This window comes from Sinohyriopsis cumingii, chromosome 14 (assembly GCF_028554795.1).
Source record: "Sinohyriopsis cumingii isolate HCF-2022 chromosome 14, ASM2855479v2, whole genome shotgun sequence".
NCBI classification, from domain to species: domain Eukaryota; kingdom Metazoa; phylum Mollusca; class Bivalvia; order Unionida; family Unionidae; genus Sinohyriopsis; species Sinohyriopsis cumingii.
Window position 1 is genome coordinate 124,903,895 of NC_142974.1, and position 21,832 is coordinate 124,925,726.

At 35.0% G+C, this 21,832-nt stretch overlaps 1 protein-coding gene across 1 annotated transcript; it reads left to right on the top strand.

Annotated features, from left to right (window-relative positions):
* The first annotated feature begins 399 nt into the window (after window positions 1–399).
* On the top strand, window positions 400–21,493 carry LOC149784775 (uncharacterized). The gene is made up of 7 exons (XM_089933050.1): window positions 400–547; window positions 8,133–8,202; window positions 9,268–9,400; window positions 10,502–10,753; window positions 14,002–14,123; window positions 19,021–19,220; window positions 21,426–21,493. The coding sequence occupies exons 1-7, from the start codon at window positions 400–402 to the stop codon at window positions 21,491–21,493; spliced, it is 993 nt and encodes a 330-aa protein (XP_089789176.1).
* The last annotated feature ends 339 nt before the right edge of the window (window positions 21,494–21,832 follow it).

Sequence of the window (21,832 nt, forward strand, 5' to 3'; positions counted from 1 at the left end):
AAAGAGAAACATTTGAACACATTGTCAGATGATGACATTTGCCTGGCAGATGAGATAATGGTTTGTCTAAAACCTATTAAAGTGGTGACGACCACTCGTTGTGCTGAGTCAGTTCCAACCATTTCTGTTATCATGCCTCTTCATCGCAAACTTATTGACAGCATTTTCCAACATAGCGATGGTGACTATCTAGTAATAGCTCAGATGAACAGGGCTTTGGTTGATGATCTTAAGGATAGATACACTCATCAAGAAGAAACTCTCACTATTGCTGCTGCCTTGGATCCACATTTTAAAGCCTTACCTTTCCTCAGCGATGCATGAAGGAATGAAATCTTTACCAAAATTTTGCAGAATACATCGGAAATCATTGTTAGAGTGAAGGCTGATCACTGATCCATGGGTGATAGTTGGCAGTCAGAACTGCCACCTTTACCACAGAAAACCAAGCAGTTTTGTGTGTCTGCCTATTCTGCTGCTAAGGATGCTCAAACAGTTTGCAAGGAGCTCAAGTCAGACATTGGTCAGAGTGATATGATAGATAAAGGTACTGTTCGGGGATGCAAGAACTTCTTGGTGATGTCTACATAACTGGTGTTGAGACTTCAAAAAACACAAATGGAAGAACTAGAAGAAGAGTTAAAGAACTATAGAGTGTTTCCATCGATTCCCTTTAATTCAAATCCTCCTCAGTAGTGGAAAAATCACTAGCAGAGATTTCCTAGATTAGCTAAGCTTGCTTAAACTTTATCTTACATGTGACCAAGCAGCAAGTGTCCCTTCTGAGAGGGTGTTATCCACTGCTAGAGATATAGTAAATGCACAGCGTTCAGCCCTAAAACAAATCATGTTTATGTTTTTATCTTCTTAAAAAAATATGAAGTAAGTTCCATCATGTGATTTTCAAGGCAGTTCAATTAAAATTAAACCACAAACTGTGAACTGTGCAGACAAAAGACTTAAATTGTAACTCTTTATTTCTGTGTTACATTGCAACTATATACTGCATTTTATTCATTTTCTATACTGTATTTTAATTATGCAATTAAATAATAAAATGCGTCATAAAAAAAAGATATAAGCCACCAAGTTTTACTATCTGCTGAAAGTGTCAGCATATATGTACATCTACCAGCTGGTGAATCATAAAATCTACTTTTGTGTGGGAACATCTCTATTCATTAACTTTATGACATGAAAAGTTGTTCTATATTTATATGGATGGCTCCAAACTGTCGATAGTCATATTTCTTTTAAAATTAAGACGAGGCTTGTTTTCATGTTTTGAAATGATATGCAAACGTTCATAAAAAAAGAAAGGTGTGTCAGTCTGAGTTGTACTCACTTTTTCATTGAAAACTATTTTTCTTTTTATGCTTTAATTGCATTGAATCAGCAACTGGAGATTTCTAAATTAATGATTAATAATAATGTCTTGATCATGCCTTTTGTATTTAAACTACCATTGGTTACTTTGTGTCAACATGTCAGGTGATAAAAATATTATTATTGAGCTTATTTTTTCTGATGGGCAACACAGACTCAAAACCATTTAAACCTGGTAACAAAGGAAAATTACAGTGGCCATGGAAATTAAACTTGAACCTTCTAACAATGAAAATAATTTTAGCAAAGATTGTAGTAAGGTCTTTACAGCTTGTATATCTCAACAGAATAAGTTATTTTATCAAATTATCATTTGCCAGAAGATGATAAAAATCCTGATGTGTGTGTGTGTGTGTGTATATATATATATATATATATATATATATACGTAGCTGTAATTAAAGTTTATAAATTGTACTTATGTTACTTTGGCAAACATTGTGTTCAAGATTATAATTTTAAATCTAATGTGCATGCCTGTAGGAATATCTCTTGCAGACCAGCTCCATTAGGGTCATACTGTTTATATTAGTCATAATGTACATGGGTTGGGTCCATTGCCAGGTTACATGTAGCCAAAGTGTTTCAATATAAATTACAAACCTAAATCTTGCTGTCAGACTGAGTTAACATATCTGGTCAGCATGTTAAATATAAATTTTGTTGCAACATTAGGCTTCGCTAAGTATGTGTATTTCTGGCTCAGAGTAAAAAAAATGGCACATTTGTGTGATGACTTGTGCTTATAAAAGTTGTCAGAGCTATGTAAAGAGTATTTAATATGCCTAGGTGTATATTGCAAAACCGTGATATGCATACAGGATTGCTAAAATGTCTACATTCTACTGTACTGTTGTATTTTTCCATAACAATGAGCACTTCTGAAATGCTATTAGCATGGACAGTCACTCCTCTGCCTTAAATGCTATTCTACAATCACTCTGTATTCCTGTTTGTAGGAAATGAAAAATGTGATGGACAAGGTCACCATATACTCATCTATTCTGCTAAATTATGCGTGATTCTGTATGCGTTATTGTTTATAGCTGGGAAGTGGTCTAAATAATAGTTCAAAACAGCATTCAATTTAACATTTTTAATTTCAAAATATATTGCCAAAATGATATCTTACATCATTGTTAAAATGTTGTGTTCTAATCTTTAACATGATAAAGAAAATAAGTTGTCCAAACTTTGCTCAAGAAATTCAAGTTTGTCAAGAATATGCATGACCACATGCAATTTGAGACCCAGTAAAGTTAACCAACAAACTTTGGACTCGATATGTTGTTCATGACAAATCCATCTGACCCGTGTATCTAAATCCACATTTATCATTTTGTACGTCACAAATACAAGCACATGTACCTGGATCATAGCAACAGGCTCGTGGCAGCAAATGTGATTTCAAAAACTGAATGCTCTGGATAATTGACATGTTGGTATTTCAGTTACATGTTTGACATTAACATGTACAACAATGACAAATGCTCAATCTGAAATTCCATAAACATCAATACATGGCATCTGTAAATGGCAGACTTTCATCTCTGAACATGTACTATGGTAATTTGAACTGCTGAAACAAAGATAACAGAAATAACAATAGAACCAATAAACCTTTTCTTCTTTCAACATTTTTCTTCTGGACAGTTTTAAGCTATTCATCATTTGTATATTCAAAGTAAGATCTTTTTAAACCTGGCAAATTTTTTAGTAAATTCCTTTCATACATCTTAATGCCTTGGGCTCAACAGATGGAGATACCTGTAAAATAAGAAAGCAACTGATAAGCATTATTAAAACTTAGAACTATATTAGATAATGCCTAAGACATACACACTTAAATCCTGAACATAGTCAATGCTTTGTAATAGCTGATAGTGTTGTAATTATGTTTCATGTTTATCTACATACAACATAATATGTCAATGTACCAAGCTAATGGCTTTTAAAACTACCTGCTGTTGAAGGAAACTCTGTCAACATCTTTGCATTATAAACATGAATCCCCTCACCAACTGGATTGGTAGTGCAACCATAGTAATATCATACGGACTTGTAGAGATGCATTCACATACCAATTTTATCGTAACATTTTTAACAGGAAATTCTTCAAAAGAAAATTTATGATATTTTGTACAATGTGGTAACATCACCTAAATAAAACAACTACTGTTTGACTTTGTACCTGTTGGCTACTTTCTGGATGATTCCATTCTGCATCAAGTACTGAACTGTATTTGGTAACCTTTTTTGAAAAGCTGCACTTGCATCGTTGATGGCAGTTTCTTTCTCGGTAACCTTAAGTTCATCTTTCGTATCATTTTTGTCAACATGAATAGAAGTTGGTTTGTAGTGGAGTCACCAGTTGGTCCACCACAGTGTTGCTTGATATAACAATACTGACACTTTCTAGGATTTCTGTCTGGGAAAAAGGCAATAATATGACATTTCGGCTACGGTACAAGGAGCAGCTATATTTTGAAACTTTAAAAAAAGTCTTTCAAAGGGAAGCACAATCTACTGACCAATACAAACTTCTAAGAATTTAAGATAAAACCATTTATTCTATTTCACTTTTGAGTGCTGAAACTACTTGTTTATTTAGTGATTTCGCACCAGGGCATTGGAATAAAGTGCCTTGTCCATGTTGGAATTGATTGGGTGGGTTGGGGATTAAAGTACTTTTAAGCTCAAGTGTGTGCATGTGTGTGTGTGTACCAGAGATATAACAGTTTAATGCGAGGACATGTCCATTTATTAAATAATTTGTGCAAGGGATTATCCATTATCAAATTTCTATTGTTACAAATGGGGCAAAATTCCTATTCAGTATTTGACAGTAGCATTTTGTACTACCTAAAATAAAATAAACTATAATAATTTGGTTACAAAATATAACTAAAATTTCATGCGGCCATTCCAATTTTGACATTAAAAAGAAGACCAAAAGATTAAAACTACTTTGTTTCATAATCATTACTGGCATAATAACAGTTATTATTTTAGGTGAGGATAAGGGGCTCTTCATTTAGTACATATGAAAACAGTAATTTCTTACTCTCCAACTTTGCAGAGTGTATTTTTTCCTAACCTCTCCCTAGTGTGTACATATGCATTTGCTTAGTACCCCCCCCCCTTCAAACACTCTCAGTTTGTTTGCATTTCAAATCAAACAGGAGTTTCTTTTGTAAATGGTCTCTATATTTGCACAAGCAGGTCCTTGTTTTCAAGCAACAGATGTGGTCATTCACTGTTTGATATTCTTACCACTTCCGTAAATTTTGGAGTTACATTTTTATTTACTCATTATTTTAAAAAATATTGAAACTGTACATTTCAAATATTGAATGCAGATGCCACAGTTTTGACGCCCATGCACCATTCATCCTGGAAACCAGTAATGGGCTTAGGGCCTAATCTACCAGTTGTTGCTTACAATTTACTTCTCAGTTATATATGTACTATGACAAAAACTACTAGGGAAGACACTTCTCACTCTTTTTGCACAACTTGTATGGCCATGATCAGACCCACTTAATATGCATGTGCAGAACAATGAATGATTGACTGCCCTTTAATTGGCCAATTGGAAATGTTGTACTGCACTCATTTATAACTTCTTTTCTTTTGTTGTTGGCTAAGGCAGATATGTTTTATTGTAACTTTAATAAAGTTCTTGTCATTACATGTGCATGTACTACGTAGTCTTATCCCCACCCACTTGCACAAATATTCAAACTTCACCCCCACCCCCACCCAGTGTGTGCATACAGAATGGACAGTCCTCAACAAAAAAAAAGTTTAATTCAAAGACAACATAAGATTCACACTGAAACTAACACATGTGAACTCAAAAAATGACCGCTAGTGCATTCATTATGAAAATTTTCAAGTGAATAAGAAATAGGCATGAAGTGTAAAGCAGCAGTTAAGTTATATGCTAGGTATATTTTGGAGATGATAAACATGCCAAACAATGTTTTACTGTCCAAATGTTTAACAACTTGACATGCACATGGACAAAATCTAAACATAAAGTCAACAATGCTTAATTCAACCTGCTACGATAGTATCATTGTGCTTAAATTTTGTGGAGAAAATGAGATGGCTGGAGACTAAGCAGAAAGTTGTAATAATCATCTACTTGTATACAAGCCACATCTGACCCATGTTAATAAATACTTGCATGGTTATGACCACTACCAATGAAAATAAGAACTGTTATCTGTTAAGAATCTGAAGCATCAATGAACCCTCCCCAACACATTTTGACTTAGATTACCCAAAAATACTTTTTAATTGGGAATGGATAGTATCATTTTTATGCAGAAATAACTGCAAGATGGATGAACAATAATTTATTACTCACCAAAGTATTTGTTTCAAAATAATATTCTTATTTTTGTTCTATAACTTTACCTTCCTTTCCATACATTACATTTCTTACAATAGTTCTGAGATTTCTTTTAAACTATCACAGTTATTAAATAATTAATGGAACTGAATTCATGAAACTAGTTAATTTAAAGTGTCACATAAGATACTTCATACCAACATACAACGGCAATGCCACTGTTATTATGCTCTGCACTTCTTCCATTCAGAATTCAGAGTGCCATCAATCAGAATTTTCCTCTGATAACCGTTAAATAGTCAAATTTTGTGAAGCTGCATTTCAAAACATCAGAATTGTCTATTCAAACTGGACTTGGAATGATTAGATGTTGGAGTTAAAATCTCCAATGTGACTCCATTACACACAAGCATTCGTTTAATTCCTTTCAACCAGTTAACACAAAGTAATGCAAAATCTGCCCCATGCCGATTCTTTGCATGTTGGTCATCTTGAGTTAATCGGATGAAGATAAATATGCATTGTTATAATGGCTTTTAAGCAACAGAAATGTGTCTATGACAACAATGTTCATAATGATCGAATGCACGGAATTTCACTAGCCTTTTAACACTTTGAGTAGCTTGCTGAAAAAATAGCAGAACTTATCTCTAAGGCTGTTAATTATTTCTCTAGGCTTTGCTTTCTCAACCAGATACCAACATCTTCCCTGGTCAAAAACATGTCTCACCTCCATTACTGTCACAATATGGCTACATTCAGTTCTTTTCACAGCGCACATTGTATCAGATCAAAACACCTATAGTGCCTCATGAGAACAATATAAACTTGTTCGATTTGGACCCAGACTAAAATATTGAGGATCTCAGAAAAGGTTGGCCTCCAGAGATGCGACATGCAAGCTCACCAGCATGTTGGCATGCCCTGACAACCAGCAACAAAGCCTCAACTATGTTTCAAATAAAACACATTGACTTAAGGATTTGGCTTGGGAGAACCGGTGACTAAGAGAATTCACACAGACAGGAACACTGACGCAGAATGCCATTAGATGGCTGGTGAACACTTTATGCATATTCCTGTAACATCCACAATAAAAAAGTCTCTAGACTCAAAACATATTTTACTTGTTTCTTTGCTGGACTCAGCCTTTGAGGTCAAGAGAGAGGCATAAATGCTAACCATCTTTGAACCTTCATACCTTTGCCCTGTCAGTGCAATAAAACATGGAGAGGACACTTAATCTTCCTTCTTACCAGGGAGGGTAGAACAAGGGACACATGAGTATTTTTTTGTTATAAATCTATCTCTATGAGCGTCTGAACTGCCTCTGATGGTTGGAACTATCATTACAACCAGGGATGGCGCTTGGCTTTGCCAGTGTCGCAAATTTTGATTATTGGCTACAAAATATAGCATCTGGAGTTTTTTTGGCAACATTTATTGGCAATTTAAACTTGTACATGTATATGGAATCTTGCGTTTGGGGTGGAGAAATTGAAAGGCACCATGAAAGAAAGCTGCAAACTTGGATATAAAATGCACTGTTACATAAGCAAATCATTTGTTCATATCGACCAACACATCTTAACAGCGCTTTTTAGATCATAATCCAATTATGCAGTCACCTGGCCTAGGTACTGTAAAAGCTCTTATAGTCTGATGTAGTCATGCTACTGGATTAGTTACAATCGATTAACCTTTGAGGACAGGAACAGGAACTACTGCAATCGACCAAGTGAGGTTATTTTTTTTTAATGTACCCTAAAAATAGTTTTGCTGAAACTTTCAAAAAAACTGATTGCCTTTGAAGCACTGATTGTTCTGTATAAATACTAAGCAAATGACACCCCCCCCGCAAAAAGAAAAAAATCGATCTCAATCAATGCTTTGCATAAAAATTTAGAATCATTTAATGTTACCGCTGAAATAACAAACCAGCATTTGTTTGGTCCTCAAACGTTTGCATTTAGTGGTTACTTCAATAACCCTTCATCAAATTAAGCCAACTAGGATCTTCAATAAAAACAAAGCACCTTCATGAAATGAAGTCAGCACGAAACTTAAATAAAAGCAATGGAAGCAGATCGATTGTTGCATTTTCTAAAGTGATTTGAATACTTGCGAGATAGATGGGAGAGTATTATTGTGACAGGAATTATGTGCGGTAGGGGTGGAATGCGAGAGAGATTATTTTGCTGTGAAAGATTTTACTTTGCTGGAAAAAATACTGAGGCTTATGATCACTACGACAGGCAGCATAAATTGGAAATTAAAGTTAGAATCTTTTGAAAGCATATATATTAGGTCACAATGATGTCTGTTAAACTTTTTATTTTGTTCACATGTTTTCATTTCACTATTAATAGCCTCATCCACTTTGCAGCCTCGGCAATATGTCAGCTGTCTCCAGCTGACCAAAATCTAGGCCATGTTGATGTGACAGGTAAACAACTGTAAAGCTACCTGCTACTGGCAACTATGAAAATCTCACTGAATTGTTTAGTTACCTATGTTTACAGTGGGATAGATCAAACAAGGACCAATTTTTTTTTTTTTTACATGTGAGCTAACATGATGTGAATGATATGTAAGCTTTCTAACATGTAATCCTGGAACAGCCTTAGCAAACGTGGGGTCGATTTGGATCATTTTGTTGGGAGCCCCTTCACTTATGTGTGGGGATCCCTGTTTGCATGGCATTAGGAAATAAACTTTTAACTTTTCAAAGTTTTATATAATATTGAACTAAAAATTTCTTCTATCACTTTAAAATTACTTTCTTTATATATACTTACAAAAATTGCTAATGCACAGGGCCCCTATGAGTGTGGGGCCTGAATGGGCCAAATTGGCGTAAAGCCAGCCCTGATGTCATTTATGCTAGAGTTTATGGATTTTTTTCATATTAAATGTACAGTACTTTATGCATTATGGATACTTCTACACAATATTAAGTTGCCAATACACATGTGTATTCAGATTAGTTTTGTCTTCAATTATTCAAAATTTGAATTATTTTCTCTCAGTGTAAAGCCTACTCACTGATGTCAGGTCACCTCTTATAAATTTCACTTGTATGTGAAATTTGACTTGTGATGCCCTCCCCCACTAATCTCTTCATCCACTTACGTCCACAATATTACCTTGGTAACAGTGATATTGAGATAAATGTGTAGTACTGTATTATGAAAACGTTGACTTTGTTTGAAAATTGGTGACAAAATATTGAAGTTGGTGATTTTTTTGGGAAACAACTTTATTAATGCCAGCAACTTCCCAGCATCCTACTGGTCAGTTATTGCCTGCCACAAAGCTGGTTAGCCTATAGCCTGCAATGTACTGGCTTACCTCGGGATGAGTGCCTCATTGTGTGCAGGATGTTGAGAGTTTCTTCTTGACAGCAGATGTCAAGAGTGTACGCAGCGAAAAGAGGTGGGACGTTTTCAGGCTCTGAATCCAGACATGAAAGCCTACTTCAAACGAATATATTTAGCATGAAAGACAATTTCAATTCTCAGCCCACTGAGCAGATTATGCCACAAGAAGGCTGATGAAGTCTCAAGTGCACTGAACTCTGTCAGGTATGAGTCAACTATCACCACAGTTTTTAAAAACAGAATGGAAAATAAAGACTGGCTTGAGACCAATTCAGTAAGAATGGTGCCAGTGATTGAGGCAAATAATGCAGCCTGCCTAGAACATAACTTTAAACTCAAGATTATACATCTGGCTCTCAGATTGGCAAAAAGTGCAGTGCTTATGAAAGCCAGTTTATGGTTAAATGTGTTTGCATAAAAAAATTCTCTACGTTTAATATTTTAACAGAAATTATAAATTGGGAGTGGAAGTGGATGTATCTTAAGTGTCTCGTCCAACCATTATGCGTGATATTTTAACATTGCATCTAATTGTAATGTATTTGTTTTATCATCATGATTTGGGAGGTATGGACTGGGAAGTGGGGCTGGGTATAATAATTTTTTACTGACCAAATATTGTACATATATATTTGAATACTGTTTATAAGTTTAGGGTGTAAATTGATTTATCTGCATTGATTTGTTTAGTAGAACTTTTGATTTACAGGGCTGGATTGGAAGGGTTTGTTTTATTTTTAGCATAGAAACAATGCTTATAACTATCTGGAAGATTTTTGTTTGTATATATATCTGTCCAGTTATTTCACTTAATTCATACAAAATTGTTGATATTAGGTAAAATCATTCTCATAAGCTAATGTTTTTTTCCACCTCTAAATATAGTTTGTCTTTATCTACATGTTTATACATGTATCATGACCTTGTCTGAGAAAGTATTCTTGATTTTTATCCATGATGTCAGGTCCATGCTGAATGGCCATGGTAGTGAATTTAGCCTTGAACGTATTGGGTCTTATGTGAAAGGACTAACAGTACAACCACCCAAACAAAATGTAGAGACTGAATCAATCAAGTTCAGTATATTCTTATTAAAGCATGTTGACACAGAAACATATTATTATTATAATTAAGAAGTATCAGTGTTTGGAAATGAATGAGACATTTTTGGTAGCTTGTAAGGTAAACAAGAAAATTGTCCAAAAGCAATGCATGTTTTTATCATCGGACAACATTCAGAAATATTTGGACAAAATGTCTTTTCGCCAATCAGGAGTTTATCATTGTATAAATGCATTATATGTAATGCTACCTGCCATTCTTATAAAGGAGATTTATTGTCTCACACTTAATGTGAATTGTCTTATATTTCTAGTATTCTTGTCGTAAACGTGGTGAGAAATACTTAAGGAAAATCCGATCTTATCTAAGAGACAAACCAGCCATCATTCACTTGGTTGATAAGGACTTTGCCATTGACAACTCAGTTGTTGACAGAACATTAGAGAAGTTGAAGAGGAAAATTGTTGATGTGGCCTCACAGCAGCCCTACTGGGGAGAGGAGATACCCACTCGGTGGTTTCTCTTGGAACACCAGCTGATAAGGCTCAGGGATGCTGGAAAGAAGGTATACATTTAAATGCATGATTACCATTTATATGAAACCCTTGGATTATATTTCCTTAACAAATGATTTTGAATTGTCATATTGTTCAAGACAACTGTAATATAATTTTGAATCAGTGTAATTGGTATCCCATTAGTCCAGTGTGGCAAGTGGCTTTAAAGTCTTGAAATATAAACCTTATTAGAGATAATCTGTCCATAACATCAGCTTTTCTAAAGCTGTTACTTCGTTATCACCACCAACAACAACAAATATATTGCCAGTTTCATCGGAGAAGTGGCAACTCTTAGGTTAATGAAATTTTGTTTTGGCTGAATGGATAAGTATTTTTAGAAGTAGGTGTCCACCCTTGTGCGTGCATACATTAAAATGTCCAGCACAGTCTTTGGTATATATGATCACTGTTCTGTCAAGCAATCTTAATTTCAAATTGGTTTGAAATGAGTATGGTTTTCCTAATGTTAATTGATTAGCAGATTTTTCTAAATAGCTGATTGCTGATCTTAGTTAATAGTATCCCAGTTCCATTATTTTCTCTATTAATTACATTTTTTAACTGAAACATATGCAGCTGTCATGTTATCCTCATATATAGGCCAAATGAATGTAACATTTTTTTGTTCATACTGTATATTCAGAAACTTACAATAATTTGTCTTCAACTTTTTCATTGTGTTGAGATGTGTGTCTGTGTCTGAAATGTTAAATCAGATGCCTTCTTCAGACATTGTTGAAACATGTAAACAAGATAAGCTCTTTCGGTATTTATTTTTTGTTTCATTTTAAGATTTAGGGTATTATAGATTCTTTGCTGCCTCTTAACACATCATATAATTCACGTTTCATCAGTTGTTTTTACCTCCATACCTCCCAACTCCAAATTTTTTATAATCTATTCTTGGACATTATGCACTTTAAGTCTTAGCTCTCCACATTATATGCTAGAAGTGCTTCTGGAATGACATATTATCTATCATCCATATGCACAAATTATCAAAATTCCTAAACTAAACAGAGGTTATACTTAAATATTCATCCCATGGTTTAGTTGGCCACAGGTGAAAATGCTACTAATTGGACATTCATTATGTCCACGACAGCCCACATCCTGAAAATATTATAACAATGGCTAAATGGATGTTCATATCACCATCAGGTTATCACCACAAGATTGTCCCTACATGAAATTGTTGGCACTTGGCCAGACAGTGGACATATTAAACATCTTGGTAACGGTATTCCTGAATGGTAGTTAGGGTCACATTAGTGAAAGAGTTTTCACTTAGAATTACTAAGTCTAGTTGGTCCTGAATGAAAATTGTGTTGATGTGACATAGGATATAGCCAGCAAAACTTTCGTTTTGAAAATCTTGTCACTACTTCTATATATACAAAGTCATATCAATATGGAGTTTTCAAAAGAAAACTTCATATGATATCTAGTTTTTGTCCAAAATGAAAATGGTGTTGCCTGGAAAGCCATTATGACAACATCATGTAAAAAGTGTGATTATTTCAGATCCTTTTGAATTGTGATATATTGTTGTTCATAATGAAAAGTCATGCTGATACTATATCAAATATGACCGTCAGAGTGACCATCTTGAAAATCTTGTTATGACTAATTATGTCCATCTAGATGAAAAATGATATCAACAAGGGTTCCTGTGGTAGACTTTGTCTGGAATCTAGTTGGTCTTGAGTGAATATTGTGCCGATCTGACATCCAGAATGGTCCCCAGTACCCGTCTAAAGAATATTATTATTGTTGCTCCTCCTAGATGGAAAGTCGTATCAACATTTTATGATGTCTTATTGCATCAAAATAAAATGGTGTCACTCTAACACTCAATATGGGCACCATGGAATCCATCTTGAAAATCATGGTATTGCTACTTCTAAAAAGAAAGTCGGTTTGATCTTGCATTGCACCAGAAGACGACTGGTAATAGTCATAAATAGTTGGTCTTACTGGTGCCAATCTGACCTCAAATGTGTATCCCTTGGCAGCAAGCTTGTTGCTACTCATTAATGGAGTATTTGCCAGAGACTACTGGCAGGAATTAATGGTGATATCAACATGGGGTATTTACCAAACAAGGGGCCAGGTTTCCATGGGGCAGGGAAAACACAAGGCTCAATGTTCATTGCATATTTTATAGTTGTTTCATTCCAAGAAATTCGATATGACATTTTAAACTTTAAAAAAAAATTTGTTTTGTCAAACAACTTATCAGTATTTTCTGTCAGAAATGTACATGAAAATTTCATTCAGTGTCAAAAGACATAAAAACTACAGGTCTTGGGAACCGAATCATGCATCCAACATTATGATATCCATCAACTCATAGAGCAAACTATGCATTTTAATAAATGTAATTTGCCACTGCTGTTTGTCATGTGTTGGCTATTCAATTTCTGTCTTATAGAAAACGCAAGTATATTTTAAAAAAAAAAAAAAAAAACACCTTCAAATGTGAAGCAACATGTTTTGACCAGCAGCTAAGTGGTGCAAGCTCTCTTTCCACTCTATGGTTTCAATGCATGAATAACTAAAATTTTGTGAATTAACTATGCTTTCTGCCATGTTATGGGGCCCCGGGTGGCCGAGTGGTCTAAAGCGCTCACCGTTCTGGATCACTGCCATCTCACCTCTGTCTGCGTGGATTTGAGTCCAAGGATTGTCTAGCATGGGTACGTGGGAAAGCCTGCCAGTAGCTTCTCGTGGGTCTGTGGTTCTTCCTTGGGTTTTCCATGGTTCTTCCTCTACCAATTATACTGGCCGCAATGTATAGCCTATCCTGTGCTCAAAAATGGCATTAAACCCGAGAACAACAACAACAACTGCCATGTTATTGCTTACATGAGTTAGGTTATCAGGCCATGTTGTAAGTTCACGTAGGTATTGGCAAGGTCATTTATGTAACCTGCAGTGTACGCATACGGTTGTTGCAGAACAAATTATTGAAGTGATAAAGCAAAGTGATCAAGCAAGCTGTAATCTCACTTGGATATAGGCAAGGTTGAATAAGAAAATCAACTTGAATATTGGCTAGGTAAAATTTTGGATATCTATGTCTTCACAATTATTGGCAAGGTCAAAATAAGATACCTTTATCTATTTGAATATTGGCAAGATCAAATTAGATTACATGCCATAATGGCAGTTTAAAGCAGATAAAAAAGAAACTATTCATAAATTCAGTAAAATTAGTCACATTAAGAGCTTTGACAACTTGTAATTGCAGGTGATTTCTCGCAGTACTGTGGAAGAGTTAAACAAGGAAGGAACTGTACAAATAAAAGACGGTGAAGAATTGGATCTGTTTCTTAAATATCTGCATGAAACAGGAACAATCATCTACTTCAGGTGAGATTATAAGAAAGGTAACAGTCTTGTAGAATTGTATTATACTTTTATGTCGTGATGGTAGTTTCAATCTTGCAGGTGCTGTGTTGACAAGTTGCAAGTATCAAACCTGCTGACCTATACAGTTACTAAAATTACCCTTGACCTATGGACTTGATGAAAAATGGCAAATTATATGAAAGTAAAATTGTTATGTAATCTGATATTTTCTTGTTTGGATTTAATCTGTATTTAGATTTTATTCGATTTTATGTGGAGTTTGCCAGGGTACCAAGTTTAATTTATAGGAATATCTAAGAAACATTTCATCGCTCCATGTTTTTCATACAAAATGTCATACAAAATGTTTGTATGATCAAACTGTTGCTTATAGCATTTTTCAAGATTTGGAATTTAATGAAAATATATTGTAAGTGAAAGGGACAATTGGACTTACAGAAAAAGATTCAAACAATCAGCACAGACTTGTAAAAGGAATACTCCAATTTCATGGGAAAACATGCAGGAAGGTCAACACTTATGTATATTGGGCATCATGCTATGTTGCCTTGAGTATGCCATATGGCAGGAGATAGAATTGTCTCTGCCATGTGAAATTTACATAACAAAACTGATTACATGAGGATGAGAGATCTAGGAAAAAACACTGAGCTTCATGGGGTTTGGAACTGCAGATTTAGAAAATATAGTGGAAGTAGCTATGGTCAAATTGTATTTTAAAAGCTTTTTTAGTTGAACATATTGTTTACCATTTCTGCATCAAATTACACTTAATGTTTCAAATATAGCTGAAAATTGATCTGACTTGTGGAGAAATGCAGAACGTCTTACAGAGTAGGTTTTGTTAGGGTTAGCAGATCTCCACAGTGCATTGATTATTTTAAACACCATTCATGTACTCAAGTGCTCTGATTGAAGAATTTAATCCCATAACACCAACATAACATCCTTAATGAGTGTTGTAACTTAAAACCTCACAAGATGTTGTGATGTCACAATGGACCTTAAAAGAATACTATAACACCATACATAATTAGATTTAATACATCCACTGTAATTGCAGGAAGAGCATATTTTTGTTGCTGTCAATCTATATATCTGCAAATCTTTTTGAGGAAAAGCATAAATCTTATGAATTTAGAGTTGTACTCTATGCCTCAGAGTTCAGACATCTATTTCAAACTCTTTTACCAATGCATACATGCTATACAATTTAGAGTCGTATTACCCAATGGTTCTGTACATCAGTTCTAAATCCATGTATGAGAAAAAGCATAAAAGCTGTCCAGTTTAGAGCTCTACTGTATACCTCAGAGTTATATACATCCAGTGCCATGATTAAGGCCTTCCAGGGCTCAAAAAATTTAAAATGTTATGGTGCTCCCCACTCCAATAAAATGTGAAACCCCAAAAACACACTATGAAAAGCTAAAAAGGTGGGAAAATACCAGTGTTGCCATCATTCCAATTCAAAATACTTATACATGCAGATCAAATTGGTCATATATTATTCATTCAATTTTATCATGAACAGTTAATTTAAATTTGTTCTGGTGCTCTATGCATGTGCTTAGTGTACTTAATGGGTAATCCGGCCTTTGCTTGTCAACTTGTGATCAAAATTTAGAGCTGTACTATATACCTTAGAGTTCTGTTCCAAATCCCATTTTGAGTAAAAGCATAAAAGCTATCTAATTTAGAGCTGCACTGTATATATTGTAGTTTTGTCCTAAATCCCATTTTTTATCAAAAGTACATAGCTCTCTAGTTTAAAGCCATGTAATCTTACCCACTTTCTCATGGTAATACGTAAAGGACCTGATTCAATTCTCAGTCCATTTTAACAATTTTTAGTGTTTTTTTTAATCCTTTTTTATATAAACTTCTGATCTGCCAACCCTTATAATTTTGCTGTAAGTCTTACAGAAATGGTCCTTAAGATACTGACCTACTGAATAAAAGCACACCTTACGGAAATATGATCGACTGCAGTAAAATTCGGATACTGGTCTCTCCATGTTTAAATCAGACCAAGGTTTTAATATTAGATTCAGTGGAATTATTCAGGGAGCCAAACCAACTTTAGCAAAGTACCCAGATGCTTTAAACCATGCATGTTTTGTGATGCAAATCATGTGCATAATCAAGCTGCTTATTTTATTTTCTAAAATTGGCATCCAGCAAGCAACATGTCTTGAGGAAATGGACAATAAACCTCTTATAAGATTTAATAGAACAGAAGAATACAAGGGAAACATTCAGATTCGGGGGGGGGGAGTCAGGAATGGCAACAATTATGTTTAGTGGACAACATGTGTTGAGTTGAGTATGTCACATGGCAGGAAATATGACTGCCATCGTCATGGCCCATAACATTTTGTTTTAAAGGTTTACATCAAATTGAGAGATATCAAGAGCTTTGTAAGGTTTGGAATTTCAGTTTATGAAACTGTACTGGATGTAATAAATGTTCAAATAAACTTTACTAATGTTTGAGTTCAACACAATGTTAACTATCACTACGTCAATCTTGAATCAAATTTCTAGACCTTTAAATGCATGTTTTCCAGCTTTGCAATAGCCGTTCATGATACTTTGTTATGCCTTTCTGAAAACTGATCCAACTTAGGGGAAAAAAAATTGACTGTCTTACTGAGAAGTTTTTATTAGGGTTTGCAGATCTGAGATGTTTGACAAAGACTAGCAGGATTAAATGTAAGCTTTGTGCTTTATACTATTTTTGGTATATATGTATTAATATGCCAGTTACCTAATTAAAATTTTTGGCTATTTCAGCAGCTTGTCAATGTGCTTACACATTTTACAGTAATTTGAGTCATTGACATTGTTTGACAATTATCACACAAAAGCTACACACTTCCTAATGAAAAGCCTGGATAGTCCAAGGAACTTGCTCACTTTCCAGCAGTTCATGGCTCATCCTTTGGTTCCTGATGGTGTCGAACTAAACCTCTTTTAGCAAGTTTGGTTGGGAATTCCGGTTGATAGTTGGATCTTTTCTATCATAAGATAGGGTTACTGGCTTCTATTCCAGGATCACTCTTCTCTAGTAAAGGTCACTTCACCAGGTAAATCATGCCAAATTAAAGTAAGAGCTATATTTCCTTCTCCAAAAGGGTGCAGTAAAAAGGGCTTCACTTACATCCTTTCCAGTTTATACTCTTAGCAGCTTGGAAACCTCACAGGGACCCTTTGAAGGCTCCAGATTCTCTGAGTTGGGAATTCCACCATGATCTAAATTGGTGGGCTAATCATGACTGGCATCTGGCCGAAGTACCCATGCACCCCTGGAACTCACTTCTTACCAGTTCCCTGATGTATCAGATTCAGGGTGGATTGCTCACCTAGAGCTGGAGGGTCTGATTCTTCAAGGTGTAGGGTCTCAGGAAAAGAATATCCTCCACATCAACAGTTTGGAAATGAGGGTAGTGTTTTTATCCCTGCATGTGTGTATCCAGCTCATGAGAGGTCGCTGTGTGATGGTCTCTTCCCAAAACAGCTTCAGATGGGATATTCATTTGAGTGTACTACATTCCAGGCAAGATGTACCTTTTGACAGACAGTCTGTCAAGAAAAGGGTCTCTCCATCAATTCCAAATTAATGTGTACTACCTCCCGTAATAAGCAATGAAACTATATATATATATATATATATATATATATATATATATATATGACGCTTCCATGTACCAATTTTGATAATGAGTTCAAAATGCTAAGCATACAGAGGCCTTTTTGCTTACAATTGCAGTTAATTAGAACTCCATTTTGAATGAAAAGCCCACAATATGCCCATATAACCAACAAGTATACAAATTCTTAGACTTCTCCTTATGCATGGTGCACCTGAAATATGCATGTTTGTAATAATGAACCCTGTCTGTTTGGGGTCAAATTGGCAGATGCTACAGTGACTGAAAGAAAAAGCAAATTTGTTCTGCTCAATAACTTGAGTTCTTTATACTGCAGATAACAATCTTTGTGCTTGACTTTCTCTTGACATAAGGCTGATACCTATAATAAACAATTTTCATGGCAAAAGGTCAAACGTATGGGTTTCTTTGACTTCAAGAATAGTATGGTTTATGCACAAAGACATGAGTACATAAGTTCTACACCAGTATCTGGACCAGATTTTGTGGATCTCTGCAGGTGTTTTAAGGATGAAGCCTCAACATTTGGGGTCAAAAGGTCAAATATCAAATCTCTGCACAATGATACAGCTAATTATGGACATATAGGACAACTAAGTGCTTGCCGTAGATAGAATATTAAGTTCATGTTTATGTATGACATGTGATTTAATAATTTTATGGAATTGTGTATTCAAAAGTAGCTGCAATGAATTGAAATTATTTTTACTCAGACAATAAAGCATAAAAAGCATTTAAAGTTTTGAATATTTTATTTTGTATTTATCAGAAAAAATCACACACATTTAGTTACTTGCTCCAAAATAAACAATTGTCAGAACTGAAAACTATATTCAAGTATGTATGTATGTATGTATACATGCATGTATGTATGTACATACATAAGTATGAATGTATGCACATGTGTATGTATGTATGTGTGTATGTACGTATATTTAGATGGCTGTATTATGGATGGATGTATGTATGGTTGATTATTATTTATTTTCTTTCAGAAAAATGCAAGGCAGAAACAAAAGAGCAAAAATTAACTAGCTTACTGTCTTAAGCATGAATCTTATAAAAAAGAAATTAATCATTACTTAATTTCAAATCAAGTGATATACTGCTATTTTTCTACAACAGAAATGAGTTAGTACTTCATTTTAAATAATGTAAAATGCTTCAGTTTTTAACCAGTAGAAAAGAGTCATTACCTAATTCCAAATACTACTATCTTTCAGCATGGAAGTATTGCGGGAGAATATTGTTTTGGACCCAAAGTGGTTGATTGATGCCCTGAAACTCCTCATTAATGCTCATCCTAACCTACCAGAAAGTACCCTGGACAATGGCACCCAATCAAACGGCCCCGCTGATAGTTCCATCACGCAGAAATGGTTTGACTTCAAGGAGAAAGGAATTCTTACCCCAGAGCTTGTCGGTTTGTCTTGCTTTCTTGTTGACTGGTTTAAAGTATGTGTCTCCTTTTTATCCCCTCACCAATGAAGTTGTGAGGGGAAGATAACATTTGTTATGTATTTGTTCATTCTCAATGTCTCAAATTACTTGTCACGTACACTCATTAAAATTGGCATGTGTAAGACAGCCATACTTGAACATGTACAAAATGTATGGTGTTCTGGGTAGAATGGTTCTACCAGTATCATTTAATATCAATATATCTTAATATCACCTCATTTAAAAATACATGAAATAAAAAAGATTTGAAGGCCAAATCAGTTATAAGTAATTTTTAACAGATGAATAAGGTAGTGAGCTTGCCAGATAAGAAGCATATGACTGTTGTTTTAATGAAGAAATGGGTACTAGAGAATACCCACTCTTCCACCAAATTTGCGAAAGGTGAGTCGGTAATCTGAATGTGTACTTGGGCCCATACTCACTGAAAATCCCGACACAGCTCACCTGATCACAACTGGTTACAGATGCATTTCTGTAATCTATTCCAATAAGTTTATGTTGTTCGAGAGCACAGTTGTTCATGCACCTGTGGAAAACTCATAAAACTGTTTGTAATTTAACCTGTCACGTTTTCAAAAAATTATGTCCTATAAAGAAGTTCAGGTTGATTTCAGCCCAAAGCAGATTGCAAAAATCAAAAGTGTGACATGAAACTAATACTGGGTTACAATAAGGCTTTCACCAATGAAGTTAACTGAAAATGTCCCTGTTTGATGGATGAAAACACAACTTGATCAGCTTTATCCGGCCAAACATTACAACAACTCCGTGACATTGAACATTTTTTAAGTCAAATGTAATTCAGCTACAGAAGATCCATGGGATATTTCCATTTGTCACAACAATTCAGCCATTGTTAGAAGCTGTAGATTCGGCAGTTGTAAAAGCAGTTACGTTAAGGGCTGTCAGATATGCATCTAAGACGACTCTTTTAAAAGCGGCGAGAGGTTGCAATAAAAAAGGGAAGATCTTCGATTATTAAGAATGACTTGTAAAATACCTTCAGGCTGAGGTTTGTGATATTCAATAAGATTTGCAAAAGACCACACCATTAGCAACTTTTAATTTGCTTGCTAGAGGAAAATATATAATTTCCTACTTGTCTTTATGAACGATGAATTTTGAGCCAACCATTCTGGAGTCAAGATTCCCCTCCATTAGGAAACCAGCAATATTAGCCTGGATTCACCAACAGGACCTGGAAGTCACTGGGTTGCATGCGTGATAACTGCTCAACATTTTTTACATTTTGACTCCTAAGGGCTTGCACCACCACTTAAAGTTCTTGATCATTTACCCATGGCGGCAGATGGAAACCGCTGTTTTATTTAGCTCTGACATTACAAACTTGGTTAGACAGACAAATTTGTACTCATCTTGTTTTTGAAGCATTGCATGCACTCAAGTATTCACAAACATCACATGCATCTTTGAATTGTCAATTAGAAAGTGTGCTTAATAGTATAAAAATTGTATTTACCAATGTTACTGAGCCAAACTTGGTGCTGATGTAGATTTGCCACAAAAGCATATTTGACTGAGTTTACACGTTATTGCTGATTTTGACCCAGCAGAGATTTTGTTGTTTGAGCATGAAACTGGAAACGTTAAAACAGCTAACATGGAGATTCAAGCAGGTGTTTTAAAGCTACAAGGCAATATTGCGAGAAGCCAGCCTGAAATCAATGAAAACGGGGATTAGGAAACTCTGGTATATTAATTGTGTTTATTAAGAATTACATTGATCTGGCAGAGGAAACCAATATTTGGATGCAGAAATTGCATAGTTGCGCATCATTATGGATTGCCAGTAATCAGTGAAATATTAGCCACAGCAGTCAGCTTCGAGACATTTAAAATTGAAGTTGTTGTATATATTTAAGAACTGAATGTCTTAACGATGCACAAGATTGGATCACATCTTATTCATTTCATCATGGATGAGGTACGATACAAATATTAGTAAATAATATTCCACTCTACCAGCACACATACCAAATACCAGTGAACGTGTTACAAAATTCTAGAATATCTTCAACATATTTATGCAGTATCAGTACAATTACTTACTGGAGATGAAATTCAGTATGCAGTATTTATCCAGAAGCTCACGTAACCATCTCTGATGTTTCTGTTCAAGATTATATTAATTATTACTTGTCAGTGATGAAATTTGACTTTGGTGATGAAGTTGCAGAATTTATCAACTGTGATGGATCAGCTAACCAGTGACACTAGCATTGATAGCAATATTGTTCCACTTGCCAATGAACCAGACCCTTGTATACACTTAATAAATCATTTTAAAGGCCAAACAAGAAATTGACTGCTGGAGCCACCCTGATGTACAGATACCAACTCAGATCCAGCTTGGAACCATCGCTTACAAGTCCATACTCATGCTAAGGACTTTTTCAGTGAGCGATGTTAACAGATTGTCCCAGATATGCGACAGGTTCTAATGGGCCCCATCCCTATTCAGCATCTGTTTGTGAGCATAGATGTAAATCTATTCTTTAAAAAACAACCATTCAAACCAGGCTTGTTGATCTTTATTTCATGAACATAGAA